Raw genomic sequence first — 20,842 nt, 5'->3', positions numbered from 1 at the left:
GCCGCCATGTTAGTGCCAGTGCCAGAAAGCCACTCTCACGTCTGGCCTGCTCTAATCTATTGACATGCCATGCGAACCATTCTACTGTATTGGCCTGCTGAATTCATTTCCAGAGGCCTTCTCCTGAAACAGGTGGATCACGTGCAGTTGCTACATACTATGTTGCCTGCTATGTCCTCTCATGGGAACTCCCACCTGTACCACTACTGATGTCGCTGACGGTCTTAAACGATCTCATCATGCGTCATAATGCTCCTTGCCGATTTCTTCCTTGTTTATGGCAGTCACTGCTTTCTGTCAAAAGCTTCCGACAACATTCTTTGTTCCTGCTGCATTAAACATAAGCGGACTGCTGCTCATCGCCGCCAAACTGTCTCACTGAACCATTGTGAATGGGATATCGCTTTCCTGTGTGTTACATCCTTTTACAACTCCTTTTGCCATGACACCGCTAGTTGCTCTCCATTTTACTTTTTGTACTACTGGAAGCTCCTGCTGCTTTGTCTTGTGAATATGCCTACGACGGGGTTTTGTGCCCACCATATCCACCAACTAGCATGCTTTCAGCTACTACAGTAGAACCCCACTATAGTAGACTCGGGTGTTATAGTAAAAGCTCGGATATAATAAAGTGAAACTGAAGTCCCAGTTCAACTTCCATAGATGACTGTACATTTTCCCCCCTTTGTAGTAAAGACATTTTTGCTAAAAATTTGTTTAGTAAAGTGCATCTGGCCGCAGCGATGACTTCCCACGAAATTATGTTGATGTACGCGCATTATCTAGAAACACAAGGAATTTTTTTTTCTGACAAAAAAAAAAAAAAAAAAAGAGAGAGACAGCGAGCATTTTATTTATTAATGCCTTTACCACCAGGCATAGCAGCACTCATGAGAAGCCAACTTTACGTAAACTTTGGAGCCATGAGAAATAGCATGCAGCGTAAGAAAAAAAAGTTGTCTACAAATATGAAAAGAAGGCGGCACGGTTTATTCAGAAAGTAAAAGAGAGTAAAAGTGCAGTGAGAAATAGGGAAGGGAAGAAACAGCCGAACATATGTAGCACGGTGCAGCGTGAAGCAGTGGTAGCAACAAGAACTGGAGGCGCAGCATGTGCCATTTTGCAGCGCTTGCCTGCCAAGTGCATTTCTCATTTATTTCCTCTTAAATGACAGAAACAGCCAAAGATGACGCCGTGCTCATGCAAGGCTTTGGTTTTCACGTGAAATCAAACTTGGTGGTATTCGTAGCCACGTTGCCTTCATGGTTAAGAGGTACTTCCACAAGATGTAAACAAAAAACCTTAAAACTGAAAAAAGAAAACGACACGAAGAGAGGTGAGAAATAGTTGGAAGGTGTTTTAGAGTGTTCTTTTCATTAAGCAACAAGACGTGTTTAGTAAGTAGCCATTTAATTACCAGACAGCATCATGTCATAACCAACAACTGATATAGTAAAGTCCCTGATACAGTAAAGATTTTCGCCATTCCCAGTGACTTTACTATAAAGGGGTTCTACTTACCATCTCGCCATGTCGCCCTTTTTGAAGAACTTATGCTGGCCCATTCAGTCACTGACATCACCTATGAGATCACACACCTGCCTCTTCAGAGACCACCTCTTGTCCAGCCCAACATGATATAGTTCATATCTTGCACCTCAAGCCCTACAATTTGCAGTGCCCTGACGTAGTGTGTGTTACACGTGTCACACAGCGTCTAGTAGCTCATTGCCCAAGGGTTCTGGGAGGTTTGATTCTCTTCTCATCTCAAAGAAGAAGCCCAAGTTGACAGCCCCTACCATGTCATGTAGCTTGACCAGTCATTATCCGGTCATGTCCATGATTTTTCGCTCAGCATCCACAACACCACATTTTCTGTTAAGCAGGGTTTTATTTTATATATATATAGTGTCACATTAGGCGGTGCAACGCATAAGGAAAGAAGAACGCATACGCATAAGGAAAGAAGAAGAAGACTCTCGTGAGTTTTGGAGAGAAGACTACGTTCAACAGCGTCGGCTGGTGCCTACAGAGAACGTCCGTTGGAAAGCCTTGTCTTCGGTGTCCGCCCTCTGCTACAAGCTGAACTACCCCGTAGCACCTTGGTGGAGGTGCTGGGTAGTTCAGCTTGTAGCAGAGGGCGGACACCGATATATATATATTATGCGGATATATATATATCCGCATATCATATCATATATATATATCCGCATATATATATCAGCAATATATATATATTATGCGGATAATTAGAAAGGGAAATGAGGATATCGTTATTACAGAGTTTAAAGGAGCTGAGTCTAAGGCAAACGTTGGGGATTTTTTTGTTTGTTTGTTTGTTTGGTTGTTGGTATTTCACAAGAATTAGTCAATGTGATTATTGGGATAAAGAATATTAAATGGAAAGCGGAAGGAAAAACAATAATGGTGGGAGTCGAACCCACGACCTCCGAATATTGCGTCCAGTGTTCTTCCAACTGAGCTACGTCGACGGCTGTCCAACCTTCCGCTTGCTTGGGTATTTATGTTGACTAACCGAAACCTGTGGGCGTTCACCAGCACCACCTTTATATGCATGTGCGTGTGTGTGTGTGTGTGTGTTTTTTGTTTTGTTTTATGTTAAAAATTCTGGGCTGACATTGCAGCACCCTGCCAGTTGCAATTCAGACAAACGTCATATGAAGGTAAGCGAACATATACGAGTGTTTCCAAGAAACAAAATTGTAGCAGTAATAGATCATCAGTCTTGGAATAGCATACCACTAAATCTTCAGGCGTGCTCTGGTTTTACGTGTCAGGCCTATTCATATTTGCCGGCTGCATGCTACAAAATGACTGCCGATAGGTATGCTTGTGGGGAGATATGAAGTCCACTTATGCTTTCAGCAACTGAAAATGGTGCATAAAACGCATCTTAGCATCTCCAGTTATATTTTTTTTAATAGATTCTTTGGCGCTGAGCTTCATGAAACTTACTATATCCATGGCTTGATAGACCTATCTCAAACTTTACACATTAATTGGCTGCGCATGTATGCTCCTGGTCGTTATTTGGCAATGAAAGCTACTGTGCTATAACACCAGTATTCCTCTTGTTTAAGTGGTAATACTCATTTCTTAAAGGGGTTGAGAAATGTTTCTCTGTGCAGTTTGCTTTGGAGCTGTGCGTATGACACACATCAATTTCCACATGTTGTTTGTCAGAACTGAATAAATGATGTGTAACTGAATTTGATTTTAGGTTGCGAAATGAATGTTCTCACATCACAAAGCAGTATGAGATCGCATTATGCCTACAAAATGATGTTTTATTTGACATAAGCTTTTACACTAAGCTGCTTCAGAATGACAGCGACTGGAAAAAGCGCTATCATATTTTATTTTTGTCTCGCCTGGTTTTATGCTCACTTGTGGTGACAGAACCATTCTTAGGCAACCTGAAATTGAAAACGAAGCTGTGCGGTAGAATAAATGCAGTTATAAATTATTTGCTGAGCATAGGCAAATTTCTCACTGTGATTTATGTTTACTAATGTATTACATGCATTTCCAAAGCAGAAGTACACCAAGAAAAGTTTGATGTGTCTACCCCTTTAAAGCATACCTTTTAGTTTTAGGCAACTGAGGTGAGAACAATTTCCTTAACTACAGCAATTTTTCTTGACACATCTTGTTATAAGAAGATTCTGTAGATAGTGCCAGCTACATCAGCAATGGAGTGAATCAGTTATGCTGAGATGTTGTCCTAGAATTAAGCTATCTGATAGAGTAACATAGTTGCGGGCACTTTGCCTTTGTTGAGCTCCCCTATTACCTAGAAGAATTGTTTCAGAGTATATGCAGACTCTCATCATTTATATCAGCAAAAGTTTAACATAGCTTCAATACCATATGTCGACATGATCTCAGTGAGTGTAAGTTGTTCCATAGTGCAGAATGAACCCAGCAAACAACATGGAAGCGGCGAACAATAAAAAAAAGACGCAAGGCATCCATCCTACTTTGAATGCCACATGTCCTCAGCCTTTGGAGTGTGCAAGAATGGCACTTTGCCCCTTGTTAGTATGCTTTGCTTTGCTTTTATTTTTTATTTTTTGCAACACCCTATTGAGATGGTGCACCTTTCTTTTGCCGCTCTTGCATTCTGTTTCTTTCTAAGCCTGTCCCTGCTCCTTATTCTTGACCGTTCATTTTTATAATTTACACGTTTTACTCTGTTGCCTGTGCATTTTGGCTGCAGGCTTGTGATACGCTGGGTTTGGTTCTTTGGCGTGTCCATGCATTATGTCTCCAAAGGATGCTGCCTCTCTCTCATGTGCCATTTTTACCAGTGCACCACCCACCTCTTGTCTGCCTTTCTCTCATGGCCTGAGTCGCTTTGGGATGCCTTGATTGCAAGTGGCACTTTTACTGTGCACATTTTCAAATCTGGCTATACGCAAGGGCAAAGCACGTGTGTGCAGAAGCTCCGGCACCAGTGTGCCTCCGTAGCCAGTGGCCTCCTCGGTGCTCTCTCCCATAAGTCTGTCTATGGCGGACACATGTTATGCCCCTATATAGTGGCTGAATGGTTACGGTATATAAAGCTAAGAAACTGGGACCTGGAGGCAATATTGACTCACAGGATGGATGCCTTTTTCATTTAGTGTCATCAATTGAAGCAGAGTTTTAAGAGACTCTGTGGAGAAATAGGATTTGGCTTGTATATCAATAAGGGTCCGCAGTCTAATCGCAAAAAGGCCACTTTTAATAAGCTAGAAAATAACAAGATAAAATTCTTGTACTGACGCAAAGAGAGGCATTTAAATTAATGCAGGAAATGTTTGTGCTCACACTATTTTCTCGTATCCCAGGGGCTAGCTACGTCAAAATGGTAATCCTTTTCTGTAAAATTGTCCGCAGTTTGGAAGAAAAAGTTTTCTTTCTCACACGTGTCTTTTGCCACCAGGAAAGTGTCACCATGGCCACCAATTGTATAAATTTGCCCTCAGTGTCCCTGTAAAGTGGGAGGCCACAAAAATGTTTAGTTTTTTTTACGTTTTAAATATCTGCAAACATTGAGGTACACGTTGCAAAAAAAAGTAATGGTCGCAAAAAAAAGTAATGGTCCTATCATATTAGTTTGGGAGGTACAGCCAGTTTTTGAATCCTTATCCTGGTATTCTGAAATAAACTTAATTGCACTGGTTTCTGAAGCTACTAATATTTCTTATATATGATTATTATTCACTATATCTTTTAGTTTTTGATATCCGCAACATTAACTGGTATTCTTAAGTTTAGTTGTGAATTTATTATTTTTTGCAATCTCTTAAAGCGGCCACAAGGGGGATGACTGCTTGAAGAATGTTTGTTGTTTACTTTTGTCTTTGTGGACACTGTTTAAGTGGCAAAGCAGTGCTTTGCAACTTTAACAGGCATTCAAAGCAATCGGACAGTATTTTGTCTTGTATGGCCAAGTTCCGAGCTCAGAAAAGGTGGAAACGCAGGTTACTGGGAATCAACACACTATGCAGCGTACAAAGAAGCTTGAGAACATCACAAAAACATATGAAGCCCTGCGACCTGATTCTACACTCCAAGGGAACAGGTTCATTGCTGGCATACCCTGAATGCATAAATACAGCACTGACACTGGGAGAAAGTGCTCACCAAGGGGTGTGCTCAACCTGTGCAGTGGTGTGTGTGGAGTGTGGCTTCGAGCATTCATTTTACACATCGAAATTGGTGGTGTGTGCGAATGCGAACAATGTTCGACTGGTGTATGCAATTTGCCAGTTAGGGGAAAGCCATGCGGGTGAGTCAACATTCTGCAAGGAGATGGAACATGCATCCCCTTTTGCAACATTCCACCTACGACAGGATATCATCTCGGCTTTCAGCAGTGGCTGAAACAGTAGCGTTGGAGTCTATGGTTTATGCTGCTACAGAAGTTCGTCATGTAGTGGGGAGCGATGATTGCGGTGTTTCAGGCAATGGAACATGGTAGAAGTGTGGGCATTCTTCTTTGAACGGAGATGTGTCAGTGATTTCTTTTGACACAGGTATAATTATTGATATCGAGGCTCTTTTGAGCGCGTTCAAGACTTGCAAAACAAAAAGTAAGTTAAGCCCAAAAAGTGCTTCATTCCAGGAGTGGAAGGCAAGCTGCACTTCCTGCCATGGAGACCATAAGGCTAGTGCAGGCTGTATGGAGACGGTTGGTTTGTACAGGATATTTGAGAGGTCACAAGAAACAAGAGGCTTGAAGTACCTGGACTACTATCATGATGGCGATGCCAAGAGCTATGCCACTGTAAAGGATATGTGCGGAGATAACAGTGTCAAGAAGCTTGAATGCATTGGGCACGTCCTGAAGCGTGTTAGCTGCCGTCTGAGAAGACTCTAGAAAGCAGTGTGTGGACTTGGTGGTAAGGGAAAGTTAACCGATGCCCTTATTGACTGCCTGCAACACTACTCTGGGATTGCCATAAGAGCTAATGTGGTAAACTTTTCTGCAATGAAACAAGCCACTCTGGCCAGCCTCATTCACTCGAGCAGCCAAGGCACGGCCTGTGCCCGGCTTGACCGAACGGCTGGTGCGGGTACAAACGAGTTGAAGCACTTGGCCAAGGGAAATATGTGTACAAAGGAAGTCTCCCAAATGATGTGCTGAACAAAGTGAAGGCTATATGCTCCATATGCTCGCAATGACATCAAGGCAAAGCTTGAGATCCTGGATAAAAATGCAGTCCTTTTTTTGTGCAGGAAAATCCTGTAAAAGTGACCAATTTGCTTGTGATTTTATTTTCTATGTAGCAATTGCACTACTTGCTTAGTCTTGTCATTAGCAATCCTTCAAACTTCTGGAAAACCAAAACACTGTTTTCTATTCGTGCAACCTGTTACTTAAAAAAACAAATGTGTATGAATCCGGCTTGCTTTTTTCTTTCCTCTTGCCTTTTAATTGTGTGAACAGCACTTAAGACGAATGCACTGCCTATGATTTCAAGATTACCCATTATAAGTATGTTATGCACAACAAGATCCACTCGCATTTTAAACTCATTGATAACTGGTTGTATGCATGGTCAGTCTTGCTAGTGGTATTGCCCATGCATCTTGTTCCCTAGAATGGAATTTCTTGAGGTAATATCGGCCAACAGAATATGTTGCGAGGGGCAAAGCAAGGAAATGTTTCTTTGCCCAAGAAATGTAACTAAAGCAAAGCAGGCGAGGCTTTTGTCAGTTTAGGAAGCAAGAGCCCTACCTGCAGCCTTGGTGATTATGATTGGTTCTCAGACTGAAGCAGATCACTGTTTTTGTAAACAGCGACAGTGTGAACATTTCGTCTTAGGCAGAATGCCTAGGCAGCCACTGCAAACCATGTACTGGATGCAGACAGTCTAGTTAAAAGTTATTTTCACTCAAAACTAAGGCGTGTGTGACGAGTGTTGCTAATTTTCACTGATGCACTGAATGCTGGACTAGTTTAACTCCAATAGACTGCTGCTCGCTCCTTGCATCAAACTGAGTAGATAGGAGCAGCCAGTGCAAGCACAGGGACATTATGACTTCGGGGTGGCTTCTTTTGTCTGCTTAGAAGAGCGAGTTAGCATGCTAGTTAATGATGCATGGTAATGGATTTATTATAATCTTCCCCAACTGTGTGGGAGCCTAATTCCGTGCCCCTTAATATCATTGCTACCTTTGTTTAACTGTTTTATGCATTCATGGTTCTAATATGTCCAATACCTCATTTCTGCCAGTTGACGTAGCTAAGTGGAGTGCCCTTCCAGTCTGTGTTGTGAATGAAGCTAATTCCCTGAAATTTTTTCACCTAACAATTCCTGTGGAAGGCCCTTTTTCTTTACCTACTTATTCGATTGTTTATTTCTATTCTTTTGTTTTCAGCTGTGTCTACTTGTATCTGCAATTTATGCTCACAAGCTTATTTCTGGTGACTTGGGATTACTGTCTGTCTTCCTCCCACCTTATATAAGTAATGCCCTCTCAGGGTTAAGAATAAATGAATGATAATGATGATTGGTACAACACCCTTAAATAAAGGAATGTCAAAAATGAATCATTTTTGCAGATGGTTGGCCAATATAGAGTCACTGGTAGAACCTGCAATATAAGCAAATAGGTGACGCTCATGAAACAAGCCAGTTTCATGAGTGTCTTGTTTGCTTTTGCACTTGCTTCTCGGCTACGGGCTAGTCTGGCACAGCTGCGGTCTCTGCCTGTAGCAAGATGGCATATCTAAATCAAGGAGTAGTGCATTAAGCACAACGCTAGAGTGTATTGCAGTTTTACACGAGGGGTGATCGGCTGCGGCAATGGGATAGAGCTCTCGTACCTGGGCATGACATCAAGGACGAAGATGTTTGCTGCACAGCGCGAGATGAAGCAATATATGGCGCAGGGGTGTGTTGCGTCTATGGAATGCCTCAGGTACCATAAGTGACGAAAAACTCACAAATGAAGAATGCAGTCGAGCTAACAAAACAATTTCGTGCTGCTGCTCGATGCGGCTAACCTGATGTCTGCTAGCTTTGCTGCTGAAGGCATCACAGAAATTGAGCATAGCTCTATTCCATTATGAGATGTGGACGAGAGTAGTACCTTTATTACAATTGCCCTCCAGTGCGGTATCAATGCTAAACCAGCTAGGAGCAATGACCAGGGCCAGCCAGCATACCCTCAAGCATAACAGGCAATCTTATAGCATTAAAGACCCTCTTCTACAGAAAATCTGGTGTCAGTGTTACTAGCAAAAAAAATTGCGGGCATGGTTTTGGCAGGTGTTAGTTGACAGGTGACAAGGCCAGGTGCTCATTGGTAGTCGGGTTGTGGGACATCACGAGACACATGGCATGGCCGAGTTGGCAGCAACTGGTAGTTCAAAGCATTTCAAAGCAACTGGTAGTTGCTTTGAAATGGGAATTGAGCCTTCCAGGTCAAACATACAGTAGAATCCCGCTATAGTAAACTCTGACATAGTAAAATGAAACTGAAGTGCCAGTGCTTCCATGGACGACTGTACATGTTTCCAAAGACATTTTTGGTAAAAATCGGTTATAGTAAAGTGCATCCAGATGGCTGCAGCGACGACTTCCCAGTTAGGGGAAGTCTCGATAGAACGCCAAGGAGGACCCAATGATAGGACGGGTTTAATAGTCAACCAGGATGAGTCTTGCATTCAAACTTCCTTCTCTTCAAGGCTCGCGCTTGTGGGGGGGCCAGTCATCATATTTGGTGTCGTCGTCTATGCGGTATTTGTCCCCCTCCTCAGGAAGCATCGTCCCGATGAGCATAAAAGGAAGTAGGAGGTCAAGGTCAGTCCGAGTTGTACGGCTTCATACGTACAACGTGGATGACGTCGGCGTGTTGCTGGTGTCGCTTTGAGATCGACACCCCGTCTGGCACCACCTCATAAGTGACATCGGTTAAACGTCGCTGAACAACATAGGGCCCCAAGTATCGCCGCAATAGTTTTTCGGAGAGTCCACGGCGGCGAATAGGCGTCCAGACCCACACTTTGTCGCCAGGTTCGTAAATGACATGTCGGTGTCTATGATTGTAGCGTCGTGCATCATGCTCTTGCTGATTTTTGATCCGCACACACACTAGTTAGCGAGCTTCCTCTGCACGCTGAGCGAATTCCTCGGCGTCTTGATCGAGATCATAAGTGTTGGTATTCGGGAGCAACATTGCATCCAGCATAGCTGTTACTGGTCGCCCGTGAAGGAGGCTGAATGGTGTCATACGAGTGGTGTATTGGCGTACCGTATTGTAGGCGAACATGACTTTGGGAAGAATTTCGTCCCAATTCTTGTGGTTCACGTCGACGTACATGCAAAGCATGTCTGCGATGGTTTTATTGAGGTGTTCCGTCAACCCAATGGTTTGGGGGTGATAGGCTGTAGTTTTATGGTGACTTGTACCACTGAGGCAGAGAACGGTGTCCAAAAGTTTGGCCGTAAATGCAGTTCCTCAGTCAGTTATAATGAGTGCCAGAGCGCCATGCCTCAGGACAATGTTCTCAACGAAGAAACGGGCTGCTTCGGCGGCGGTGCCCCTTGCCAGAACCGTGGTCTTCGCGTAGCGGTTTAGATAATCGATGGCGACAATTATCCATTTATTCCCGGCTGTGGACGTCTGAAATGGTCCCAGGAGGTCCATGCCAATTTGCTTAAAAGGTGTCGTTTGCACTTGAAGAGTGTGGAGTAGGCCAGCTGGTTTTACAGAGGGTGATTTACGGCACTGGCAGTCTATACACGTACGAACATAGTGTTTCACTGTCGCTGGCAGTTTTGGCTAGTAGTATCCGTGCTGGACTCTAGCCAACGTGCGGGTGTAGCCTAGGTGACCGGTGGTTGGCTCGTCGTGACACGCTTGCAAAACTTCACTGCGGAGAGCAGATGGGACGACGAGTAGATGACTGTTTCCTCCAGGGCGGAAGTTCTTCTTGTAAAGTACGTTGTTGCGAATAAAAAATTAAGAGATTACTCGGGGTGAAAATCTTAGGCACAACTGTAGTTCGCTTTTCCAAGAAGTAAATAAGAGGGAGCAATTCCTGGTCTTCTCGCTGCTGTTGGGAAAGCGTTGCGTCATCTTTGACACCTAAAAACCCAGTGTCTTCATCGGTCATAGTGGAATGTTCGACCGGCGCTCGCGAAAGGCAGTCAGCATCCGTGTGCTTCTTTCCAGATTTGTAAATAACTGCCATGTTGAATTCTTGTAATCGAAGGCACGATTACACGCACGAGTCTCTCTGAAGGGTTCTTTAGATTCATCAGCCAACAGAGAGTGTGATGGTCGCTAACGACTTGAAAGGGGCGAGCGTACAAATAAGGGCGGAACTTCATAACCGCCCATACCACTGCAAGGCATTCTTTTTAGGTTGCCCAGTTGTTCGCTTCTGCTTTAGATAGGGTCCTGCTGGCGTAAGCAATTACTTTTTCCACACCATCCTGGCGCTGCACCAGCACAGCACCTAAGCCCACGTTGCTGGCATTCGTGTGAGGCAGTGTAGGGGCGTCGTCATCAAAGTGCGCCAGGACAGGTGGCGTCTGTAAACACCTCCGCAGCTCATTAAAAGCTTGTTGCTGTTCTTCACCCCAGCGAAAGACAGCGTTGTCACGCGTCAGTGAAGTTAATGGCTAGGCAATTCGTGAGAAGCCAGCAATAAACCGGCGGTAATAGGCGCAAAGACCCAGGAAGCGTCACAATTTCTTTTTGTTCGTAGGTGTTGGGAATTTGGCGACTGCGGAGAGCTTTTCAGGATCAGGCCGGACACCTTCTTGGTTAACGACGTGACCTAAGAGCTGCAGCACTCCGCCGGGGTGGCGCAGTGGTTACGGCGCTCAACTACTGTTTCCAAGGACGCGGGATCGAATCCCGGCCTCGACGGCCTCTTTTCGATGGAGGCAGAAAGCAAGCCGCCCGTGTGCTGTGCGATGTCAGTGCACGTTTAAGAACCCCAGGTGGTTGAAATTTCCGGAGTCCTCCGCTGCGGCGTCTCTCATAGCCTGAGTTGCTTTGAGACGTTGTGGGGATTCTCACGGGGCTCCGGCTCCGCTCTGAGAACCGAGGCCACACCGCTAGCTCTGACCACAGCGGTGGCCGTGAAGAACATCACACCGAGGCAAACATAGCCAGCGGGCCAAGCTGTTTACTGGGAACGCCCATGTTCTTCCTCGGTGTCATTGCAGCATCCGCGCGCTACGGCGTCGCGGCGTCGTCTCTCTGGGTGCTGTCAGCTGAGATGAGAGGGGAAGGAGGAGCCGTTCTCTCACCCCCGCCCTCCCCGCCACAGCAACGGAGGAAGGAGGCCAGAGGGGGAAAGATGAGGGCTCCCCGAGAGAAAGGGTGTTTGCCGCGTCGTGCGGGCAAGGGAAATGTTGAATTCCCACACCCTTCCTCCCTTAATCATGACCTCCACCTGGGCGCCGTTTTCCCCTTTGAAGCTGCACGGCTGATCCCTCAGCAGGTCCATGCCGCAGGATAGGCGGCCAAAGCAGGGATGGCCGCCCTCGCGTCGGGCTGGCTCCGCGTGCAGGCCGCACAAATCCCCGCCGCTGCCGTCACGGGGGCGAAGTCCGCTGGCCCGCCATCCGGTCGCGGTCTGCCGGCACGCCCGCAGTGCGCTGATCGCCTACGACCGTGCCGACTCCCCGCAGGTCGTCACTCAGGGCAGCAGGATCCGTCCCTCCGCGTACAGGAACCACTCCGGCCTGCATATCTACACGAGCCGGGTTTTTCTCCAATTCGAGCTCGAATGCGAGCTTTTTCGGGGACCGCTGTATGCCTGCGCAGCCATTGGGCTGGTAGACTAGACATCACCTTCGCCGCTCTCGCCGCCTGAATGCAGACAGCGTGGCCCATGCGCCCGGAGTGCCGGTGTCATAAAATAAGGCCAGTTGGCGGGCTTAGGTCCCTCTGAATGTGCTCAGCGCAGGCTTCGCGTACAGGAACACTGCCGGCTTGTGTATCGACACGTGCCGGATAACTTCACACGAGACCGCTCGTGCCCTTGCGGTTGACATTAAGCGATTGCGCCTACCTTCCGCACTGTATCATCGCGGAAAGGACTGCCTTTCCTTATATCCGCTCGCGCGAACTCGCGCTTCTGGCGTCTGTCCGTCGTCAGCTCAAGCTGCACAGGCAGCCGACGCCGCCGGCGCTGCTCTGCATGCGTGACCTCCACGCTCGGAGCACTCCCCCTTCTTTCAGCGATCGCGCTGACGGAGGGTGTTGTAGCGATACCCACGGAGTAGCTGTGCGTGTGATCTCACATGCGCAGCATTTGACAATCCTTCAGCGATTTCGCTGGCTGTGGGTGCTACAGAGCCGCTGCTTAAGTGATTGCACTTGCGCGGCATTTTTCTCGTTGTCGCAGCGACTGCGCTGGATTCGGGTTTTGCAGCGGTGCCCGTAGAGACCGCTCTCGGGATCGCTTGCCTATGCGCTGTTATGCGCATGCAGGGTCCGCTTCTACAGTTACTTTCAAAGGAAGTACTGTTGGCATGGGTCCGCCGATTCCGCCCGACCGCGGGCCTTTCTGCTTTGCAGCTGCTAAACAATCTCAGCAACCTCTAACGGTCCCACCCATCTGGGCGCTCGACTCGTCGCGATCGCGCGTTCACGTCGCTGAGTGCGTAAGCATAGCTAGCCATCGGACTTGCAATGTTCTTACCGCAGCTACGGTTTGCCTTTCCATTCAAACGTGGGGCCCTGTTGGCGTTCCAGCGGGGAAAGCTAGCTCTGTATGAACAACATGACCAGCCCGCGCTATGGGCTGTCTGACCTAATGATGTTGGCCGACGTCTGCTGCCAAGCTCGGGAGATCTCGAGCATTAGCCATTTGGCTACATCAAATCCAACCGCCGATGCGATGTTGGGAGGTCAATTGGACGTGTTGCATGATGCCGCAGGCGCGGCTACCGTCCAAAACGTTGCGCCGGGCATTCCCGGTAAGCACATCGAGCCGGAACAGTCCGATGGCTGTGGCTATAGATGTTCCGTTCTTTTGAACGTGTCCCCTGGCGTCCCCGCACAGGTCCGGTTTACCCTTTGGTCCTCGGTGTTCGTGTTGTTCTTGGGGGCCACCACTGTGGTCTGAGCTAGCGGAGCGCTGTTTGCTCTGAGAGCGGAGCCGCAGCCCCGTAGAGAATCCCACAACGTTAAACCCTACAAACCACAAACCATAAGAACTACAGCTCCTCGTAACTGAAGTGGCACTTCGGGTTGTAGTGTGAGGCCCGCAGATCGTATGGCCTGAAACACAGCTAGCAAACGGCGTAGATGCTCTTCAAATGTGGCCGAAAACACAATCACGTCGTCAAGATACACCAAGCATGTTTGCCACTTAAGTCCTGAGAGCACACTATCCATCAACCTCTGAAATGTTGCTGGTGCTGAGCATAAACCGAAAGGAAGGACCTTAAACTCGTACAATCCATCGGAAGTGACGAATGCTGTCTTCTCCCGATCTCTCTCGTCTACTTCTATCTGCCAATATCCACTTTTCAAGTCCATTGATGAGAAGTAACGTGCATTTCGTAGGCGATCAAGGGAATCATCGATGCGAGGAAGAGGGTACACGTCTATTTAAGTTACTTGGTTGAGCTTGTGGTAGTCTATGCAAAATCGTAAGTTGCCGTCCTTCTTTTTAACAAGTACCACGGGGAAAGCCCAGGGGCTCTGCGACGGCTGGATAACGTCATCTCTAAGCATTTAGGCCACCTGGCGCTGAATGGTTTCACATTCTTTCGAAGCTACACGGTAAGGCTTTTGTCAAATCGGGCGAATTGAGTCATCCATGATGATTCGATATTTTGTCAAAGGCATTTGACCGATCCGCGATTCGGAAGCAAAGCAGTCTCGAAATTGATCTATGAGATCCAAAAGACGGTCCCATTCTGAAGAAGACAAATTTGGACTCTCATCGACGATGGTTACGGGCGTCTTGCACATTGATCTTTCCTGTTGCAGTAAGAAGCAGTGCTGCGCATTTAGGAGGCTGTTGAAAAAGGCCACAGTTGTGCCTTTCGGAATTTGCTGACGTTCGTCGCTGAAGTTTGTCAGCAGCACTCCGATCTGCCCATTGGTCAACTTGACTAGCCCTCGAGCTATAAAAACACCTCGGCTTAGTACCAGGGTGACTGCCCTTTCGGCGATACTATCGCCGATACGCGCCATGTCGCACTTCACTTCAACAAGAGAGCATGATCACGGAGGTAATGTCACCGTCTCATTGGCAACGCGTAAGGGTATCAGTGGTACTTCCGCATAACCAAGGCCTTCATGATTCTTGGTGAAGGCAACAACGCTGTCACAAATGCTGATTTCAGCCCAATGAAGACACAAAGTCCATGTCCAAGATGAGGTCTTTGCAACAGTCAGGGAGAATAACGAAGCTGCCAACAAACACCGCGTTACCTATTCCTATCTATGCAGTGCACTTCCCTGTCTGTGGTGCTAGTAGCTGGCTCCCAGCACTTCTTATTACTGGCCCAGTCCATTCGGTTTTTACTTTGTGCAGCGTGTCAGCCAGTTCCTGGCTAATAATTGAAAAATCCGCCCCAGTATCCACCAGAGCATGTACCTAGAGCCCATCAGTGGAAACGGCGAGGTCAGCGCTAACAACATTATCTGGGTTGCTCGTCTCTTTCGGCATTTGCGGCGGAAGTGCGGCAAGGTCGGCGGTGTCAGCTTTGTCGTCGGGGCTGCTCATTTGGTGCGGCATTTTTGGTGGTAATGTAGGTGACATTTTCGGCGGTAGTGCAGCAGTGTCAATGCTAACGGCAGTGTCAGAAGCACGGGTTGTCGGCATTTGCGGCGGTGGTGAGGATTTTGACACTTTTTGACTGTTTGCAGCCTCCCCTCGCGAGGTTGCAGCTGTTAGTTTCCCCGGCGAGGGCTAGGGGACTGCCGTCCGCTAACGTCAGCAATGCCACGACGCATCGGCGAAGGATAATGTTGTGGCGATGAGGAGGAGCGGCGGCAGAAGCCTGGGGATTCGGTTTCCCTGCTGACCGGAAGGCCGTCCTCGGTTTGGGCAGTGACAGCGTCGAAGCGGCTGCGAGCACAAGCAGGCGGAAAGGCCTGCCCCTCTTCGGGGTAGTGGCAGTATCGATATACGTGGCCAGGTTGTCCGCAGTAGAAACAGAGTGGTTGGCTGTCATAACTGCGCCACCTGTCCGTTCAGCGCGGTTGAGAGCGCCTGGAAGGCGCCCACTGAGGCCCCTGGAAGAATCGCGTCCCCTGACGGCTTGGTGAGCTCGGTGGGGCGTGGTCTGGAGGCGGGCGACGTAGGACCGCGGCATAGCTCTTGCGGCTCGTGATAAGATGCAGGAATGTTGGCCATGTAGTTGACCGGTTGTGGAACGCGGTATGGTTCGGAAATGGCTGCCGCGTTGTCGACTGGATGAAACTCATTGCACGGTGCAGACGGTGATAGGGAGCACCGAATTTCATTCCTCACAGCTTCCACGAGGGCTTCTGACTGAGCTTTCGTAGCAGCTCCTCAAAGACAATTTCTCTAATCATGTCTCGAAGAGTGGTCTGATCTGTTGCAGTCAGCGCCGCCGCAGTCGTCGGGGCACAGCTGACGGGTCGATTGTACTGGCGGCACCGATCTTGGAGGGCTTGCTCTATTGCTGTAGCATCCTTAATGAACTCACTCACGGTTTTAGGTGGGTTGCGTACTAAGCCGGCAAACACCTGCTCTTTGACATCGTGCATGAGATGCCGTAACTTCCTTGGCTCACTCATATCAGGGTCGGCACGTCAAAAAAGGCGAGTCATGTCTTCCGCAAACATAGCTACGCTCTCATTCGGCTTCTGGACGTGCACTTCAAGCAGATGCAGCGCATTGTCTTGTCGATCAGTTCTCGCAAAGGTGTCGACGAGCTGGCGGTGGAAGTCATTCCATGTGGATAAGCTGGCCTCGTAGTTTTCAAACCACTTTCTAGCATTATCCTGAAGGGCAAAATAAACATTGCAAAGCTTGTGATCTGCGCTGCACTGATTAATCTTGGCCACTTGCTCAAACTGGTCAAGCCAGTCCTCCACATCTTCAAACGCTTCCCTGCGAAAGCACTTTGGCACCTTGGTGTTCTAAAGAGTCACCGGCGTAGGGTTGGGATGTGCCATGGCTTGGGAGACCTGATGAACTTGGGCGTTTGAAGAGTTGCTCGGCAGATAGTTGTACTCCTGGGCTAGGCCTAGAAGGCAGCGGCTAGCGCGATGGACAGGCGTGTCGATGTCTGGGATCCGCTGTGGACTGCCGGAAGGAGTCTTATGCATACCCCAGCACGGTCCACCAGTGTCACGTCTCGATAGAACGCCAAGGAGGACCCAAAGATAGGACAGGTCTAATAGTCAACCAGGACGAGTCTTGCGCCCAAACTTCCTTCTCTTCCAGGCTCGCGCTTGTGGGGGGGGCCAGTCATCATCTTTGGCGTCGTCTTCTATGCGGCAGTATATATATCGCCAAGTGTTTTTTTAATGGCTTTACCACGAGGCTTAACAGCACTCAGAAGAAACCAACATAATGTAGGCCTTGGAGCCATGAGGGAAAGCATGCAGCGTGTAGGAAAAAAAAAGGTAAAGCTGTCTACAAACATGCAAAGAAGGAGGTGCTGTCTGTTGCGCTTCCCCCCCCACAGTGTCACTGCCGTACTGGTACGTTCTCTATCGTGCGTTCAAAATTCCACGCCTAAGCACGAAGCTGGCACACTTGGACAGGCTGCGCCATCTGTCAGATCTTTCTGCAGATTCGTATTTTCGCCCCGCGCTGTTTTGGTACGTGTATACTGAAGAGTATGGAGTGACTGCACCCACCACCCTCGCCACCTCTTTTCGGGGGGGGGGGGGGGGGGGGGGGGGGGCGAGGTCGCTCCGCACATGTTACTCTATCGCGCTAAGCGATCATGCGGTGCGTGCGTGCGGTTACGGGTTCAAGAGTTGTTCTGCCATCCTGTGCAGGTTTGCAGGTTTTTATTTTTATTCTGTTGGCGTGTCTGCTACGCCGTGTCACGTTCAGGGGCTCGCGCAGTTGCCTCTCCAATAGGTCGACACATGACTCGGTCGCTGCTTTCACTCTCTTGCTGTGCCCTTGCTTGCGGCTAGCAGTAGCAAATAAGGTTGTTTCAGCCTCTTTCCATCTCTCTCTGTCATTTTGATTTCACAACGTGCCATTTCTCTCTGTTGTGCGGGCCACGGAAAGTGTGCCCTCCGTGCGCGTGGTTACTTTCTGATGGCTGACCGCACGGGATCTTTGACTGTGGACTGGAGCGATGGCTTTAAAAATACGAGCCGAGTTCGTAATCGGACTCTCAAGAAGTATCGAGCAGTTTTTTTGACATATTATCCTCATTTATCTAATTTATAATCAAGCTGTTAATGATAATGATTTTAATTAACAACACCTGCATAACGCTGAAATGTGCATATTCCGTTGACTATTTTATTTGTATGGCAATCATAATCAAAAATAAATCGCTGTGCTCGTTCCTTGAAACCAAGCTGACACTGGGGGTGTGTCACTGCTGCCAAAAATGCCCAACAGTAAAAGGGTTAAGAGGTACTGTCACGTGATGTAAACGTAAAGAAGTGGAACGAATGGACGATAAGAGGGAGATGAATGATATTTAAAAGCGTTTTTTTTTTTTAATTTATAAGCAACAGGACGTGTTCAGTAAGTAGCCATTTAATTATCAGACAGCATCTTCAGGACCATGTCACATCACCAACAACTGATATAGTAAAAATTTTTGCCAGTTTCAGTGACTTACTACAAAGGAGTTCTACTACCTCTGTGCTATGCATGCATGTTCAGGGGTGAAATCTTTGCACCATCCTGCTCTATGGATGGCAAATTGTACCTTGAATAATTTCTGGTACCGTTCTGCACTATGCAGAAAATTTTGTGGACAAAAAAGGCTGACAGTCTGGTTTTTATTTGCTTATGAACGTTTTGCTTGGCTACGGTTTGGCTGAAAGCAGCCCGCAAGCTTGCATCAGTGGCTAGTGTATTATATATGTGCAGGGAGATGCTGAAATTTGAAAAAATGGCAAAAATTCAACGCCCGTTTTGCTTTGTTCTGTGCTGTTAAACTGGCAGGAGCGAGTCGAACAGTGGTGACATCATTATTACACAAATTATGACTAAACAACCTGCGTTCGCTGTAGCGTTTTCTTGCAAACCGTTTTTGTCATTCTTCATTTTTGTTAGTCTACAAACTATTTTGTGCACATAGACTAAGAAAGAAAGAACAGAAATGTCATTCTAGCCCAGACTATGGCACCATGTGTAGTGCAGCTCGCACACTGGGGCACCAAACAGCTTGGTTTCGTTTTTGCAGTTCGCTATTGCATTTAAGAGGTTTGTGACTATTACGGTGATTGCAGTTCGGCGGAACTGATACACGAGGGCTAAAGGCTGTACCAGTTAGGCCGCATCGAAGCGCGGCTGTCATGATAAGTGATCGTCAAAATAACACTCCTCTTACCTGAATCGCATGCTGCGGAGTTTGTTACAAACCTCTGACATGCATACATGACTTTCATGCCATTCATGTTGTCCCACTGTGACAACGGCTATCGCCTGCACTTCAGCTGCTGTCAGCCAGCCAGAGTCCTTCTACTGCTTCGGAAGTGTGTGCTCGTTGAGGGCTGTTCAGTTCATCGTGCGGTGAAGCCTCCTCGTACCTGACACAGGATCCCTTCGAGGGGTACTGCCAATGCGTCGCACCGTGAAGTGAAAAAAGCGGTAAACAGTAATCCTGCTTGGCTCAGAGTAGAAAAATGGATCTTAAAAAAAAAAAATTCTTCTGAAATTGTTTTTTTTTTTTTTTTTTTCCAGTGTACTCACACAGCCAGCAGGTTTCAAAGCTTGCGCATCTTTTTCATCTGAATGTATATGGGATTCCAACACAGTGCACCTGTGTAGTATGTCATGTGACACCCGAGTCTGTAAACAAAGCATTGAAAAGTCCTCAAGATGTTGGTATAACTTAGGTTATTGTATTCTGGAAATTACGGTAGTACATGGTTCTCGTTGCCCCATTTGCATGCGCGTCAACAAGGATTCCGTAAAACTTGCGATTGTTACTGATTTTGTGTGCATTTCAACGAGGTACGTATAGCCACTTGCTTTAGCATGCTCTGGTCACCTGCCCCACAGACATGGTTGGCAGCTTTAGGGGAGTCCTCTGACTGCTCTTTCTCACTCATTCAAGAGTCTCATCATCAGTTCTTAGAAAACGCCTTATTGTGGCAGTATGAAAGGGCTTGCATTATCTCATGCATTTGCAGAACTGAAGAAGTGGAGGAGAGTGCGGCCGAGGGTGCAGAAGCCCAGAATGGTGCCGTTGACGCTGCCAAGGCAGAGGAAACAGCGGTGCCACGAGTGCAGGGCAAGGAGTCTGCCATGGAGGCGGAGCTGCGGGCAGCCAAGGAGCGAGCGTCCATACCATTGGATGTGCGCATGCAGCGCTTTCGAGACATGTTGGTGGAGAAAGAGGTGGGTGGCTCATATGTACGATTCTTTACAGTAGTGGGAGTTTGAATGACAATTTCAGAGAGCTTCTATCAGCCTATTAAAGTACCATATTTACTCGAATGTAACGCAAGTTTTTTCAAGATTTTTGGCTCTCAAAGTCTACGCTCGCGTTATAATTGAATACTGCAATTCGGTTGGACTAAAGCAGCGCCGGGTGTCACATTGTAGGCTATTAACGATGCGCCACTGTTGGTGTGCACACTCCCAGACACCCTTAGAGTGAGGGAAGGCAACTGTTCCGGTCTCAAAGAAGATGCCCTCCCTCGACTTGCGTGGCAAGCTCAGCCGGAAATCAACTACCGGTAGTGACAGAAGGGGGTGGCCGTTTAGTGCCCACTTTTCACCGGTTCAAGCCAGAGTTAAGGGTCAGAGTCGGAAATAACAAGCAAAACAAACTTTATACACTGCAAGAGACGATACAGAGAAATTCGCACTAACACCACTTAAAATACACAGACAAGAGGTTCACCGAAAGGCAGTGCAAAGCAGGCAACTGAAGAGGCTTTTTTTAATAAACAAAGAGGCTTACAACACTGAACAATACATGAGAGAGTCAAACACCAAATTGTTCACTGGGCACTGTTGCAGACCAATGTCTGGAGAGTCGCGATGTGGATGCCTTGTAGATGATCGCCACTCCCTCGCAGATCAATGGACTTGTCGAGCAGCGGGTTGGCCCCGGGAGCCGAGCAGTAGCACGTGCTAACTCGCAGCAACACTGGCTCTAACACTGGCTGGCTGGCACAAGCGACACGACCTCAATAAATAGGGTACACTACGTCTGTT

General features: G+C 47.6%; 1 protein-coding gene and 1 pseudogene across 4 annotated transcripts in view; both read left to right on the top strand.

Moving 5' to 3' along the window:
- The window catches only part of LOC146206743 (transcription elongation regulator 1-like), a 294,887-nt gene that overhangs the window by 170,967 nt on the left and 103,078 nt on the right, over positions 1 to 20,842 (top strand). For all 4 annotated transcript variants that reach the window (XM_084591554.1, XM_084591557.1, XM_084591555.1 and 1 more), the window contains exon 11: positions 19,810 to 20,017. In XM_084591554.1, the coding sequence (XP_084447680.1) occupies positions 19,810 to 20,017 (208 nt within the window). The remainder of the gene's footprint in view (positions 1 to 19,809; positions 20,018 to 20,842) is intronic.
- LOC146206748 (uncharacterized) lies at positions 5,247 to 6,388 on the top strand (annotated as a pseudogene).

The sequence above is a fragment of the Amblyomma maculatum genome, chromosome 1 (assembly GCF_055883805.1).
Source record: "Amblyomma maculatum isolate TAMU_Amacu chromosome 1, ASM5588380v1, whole genome shotgun sequence".
Taxonomy (NCBI): Eukaryota; Metazoa; Arthropoda; class Arachnida; order Ixodida; family Ixodidae; genus Amblyomma; species Amblyomma maculatum.
The sequence above is the reverse complement of the archived record's forward strand: the minus strand, read 5'-3'. Positions and strand labels throughout refer to the sequence as shown.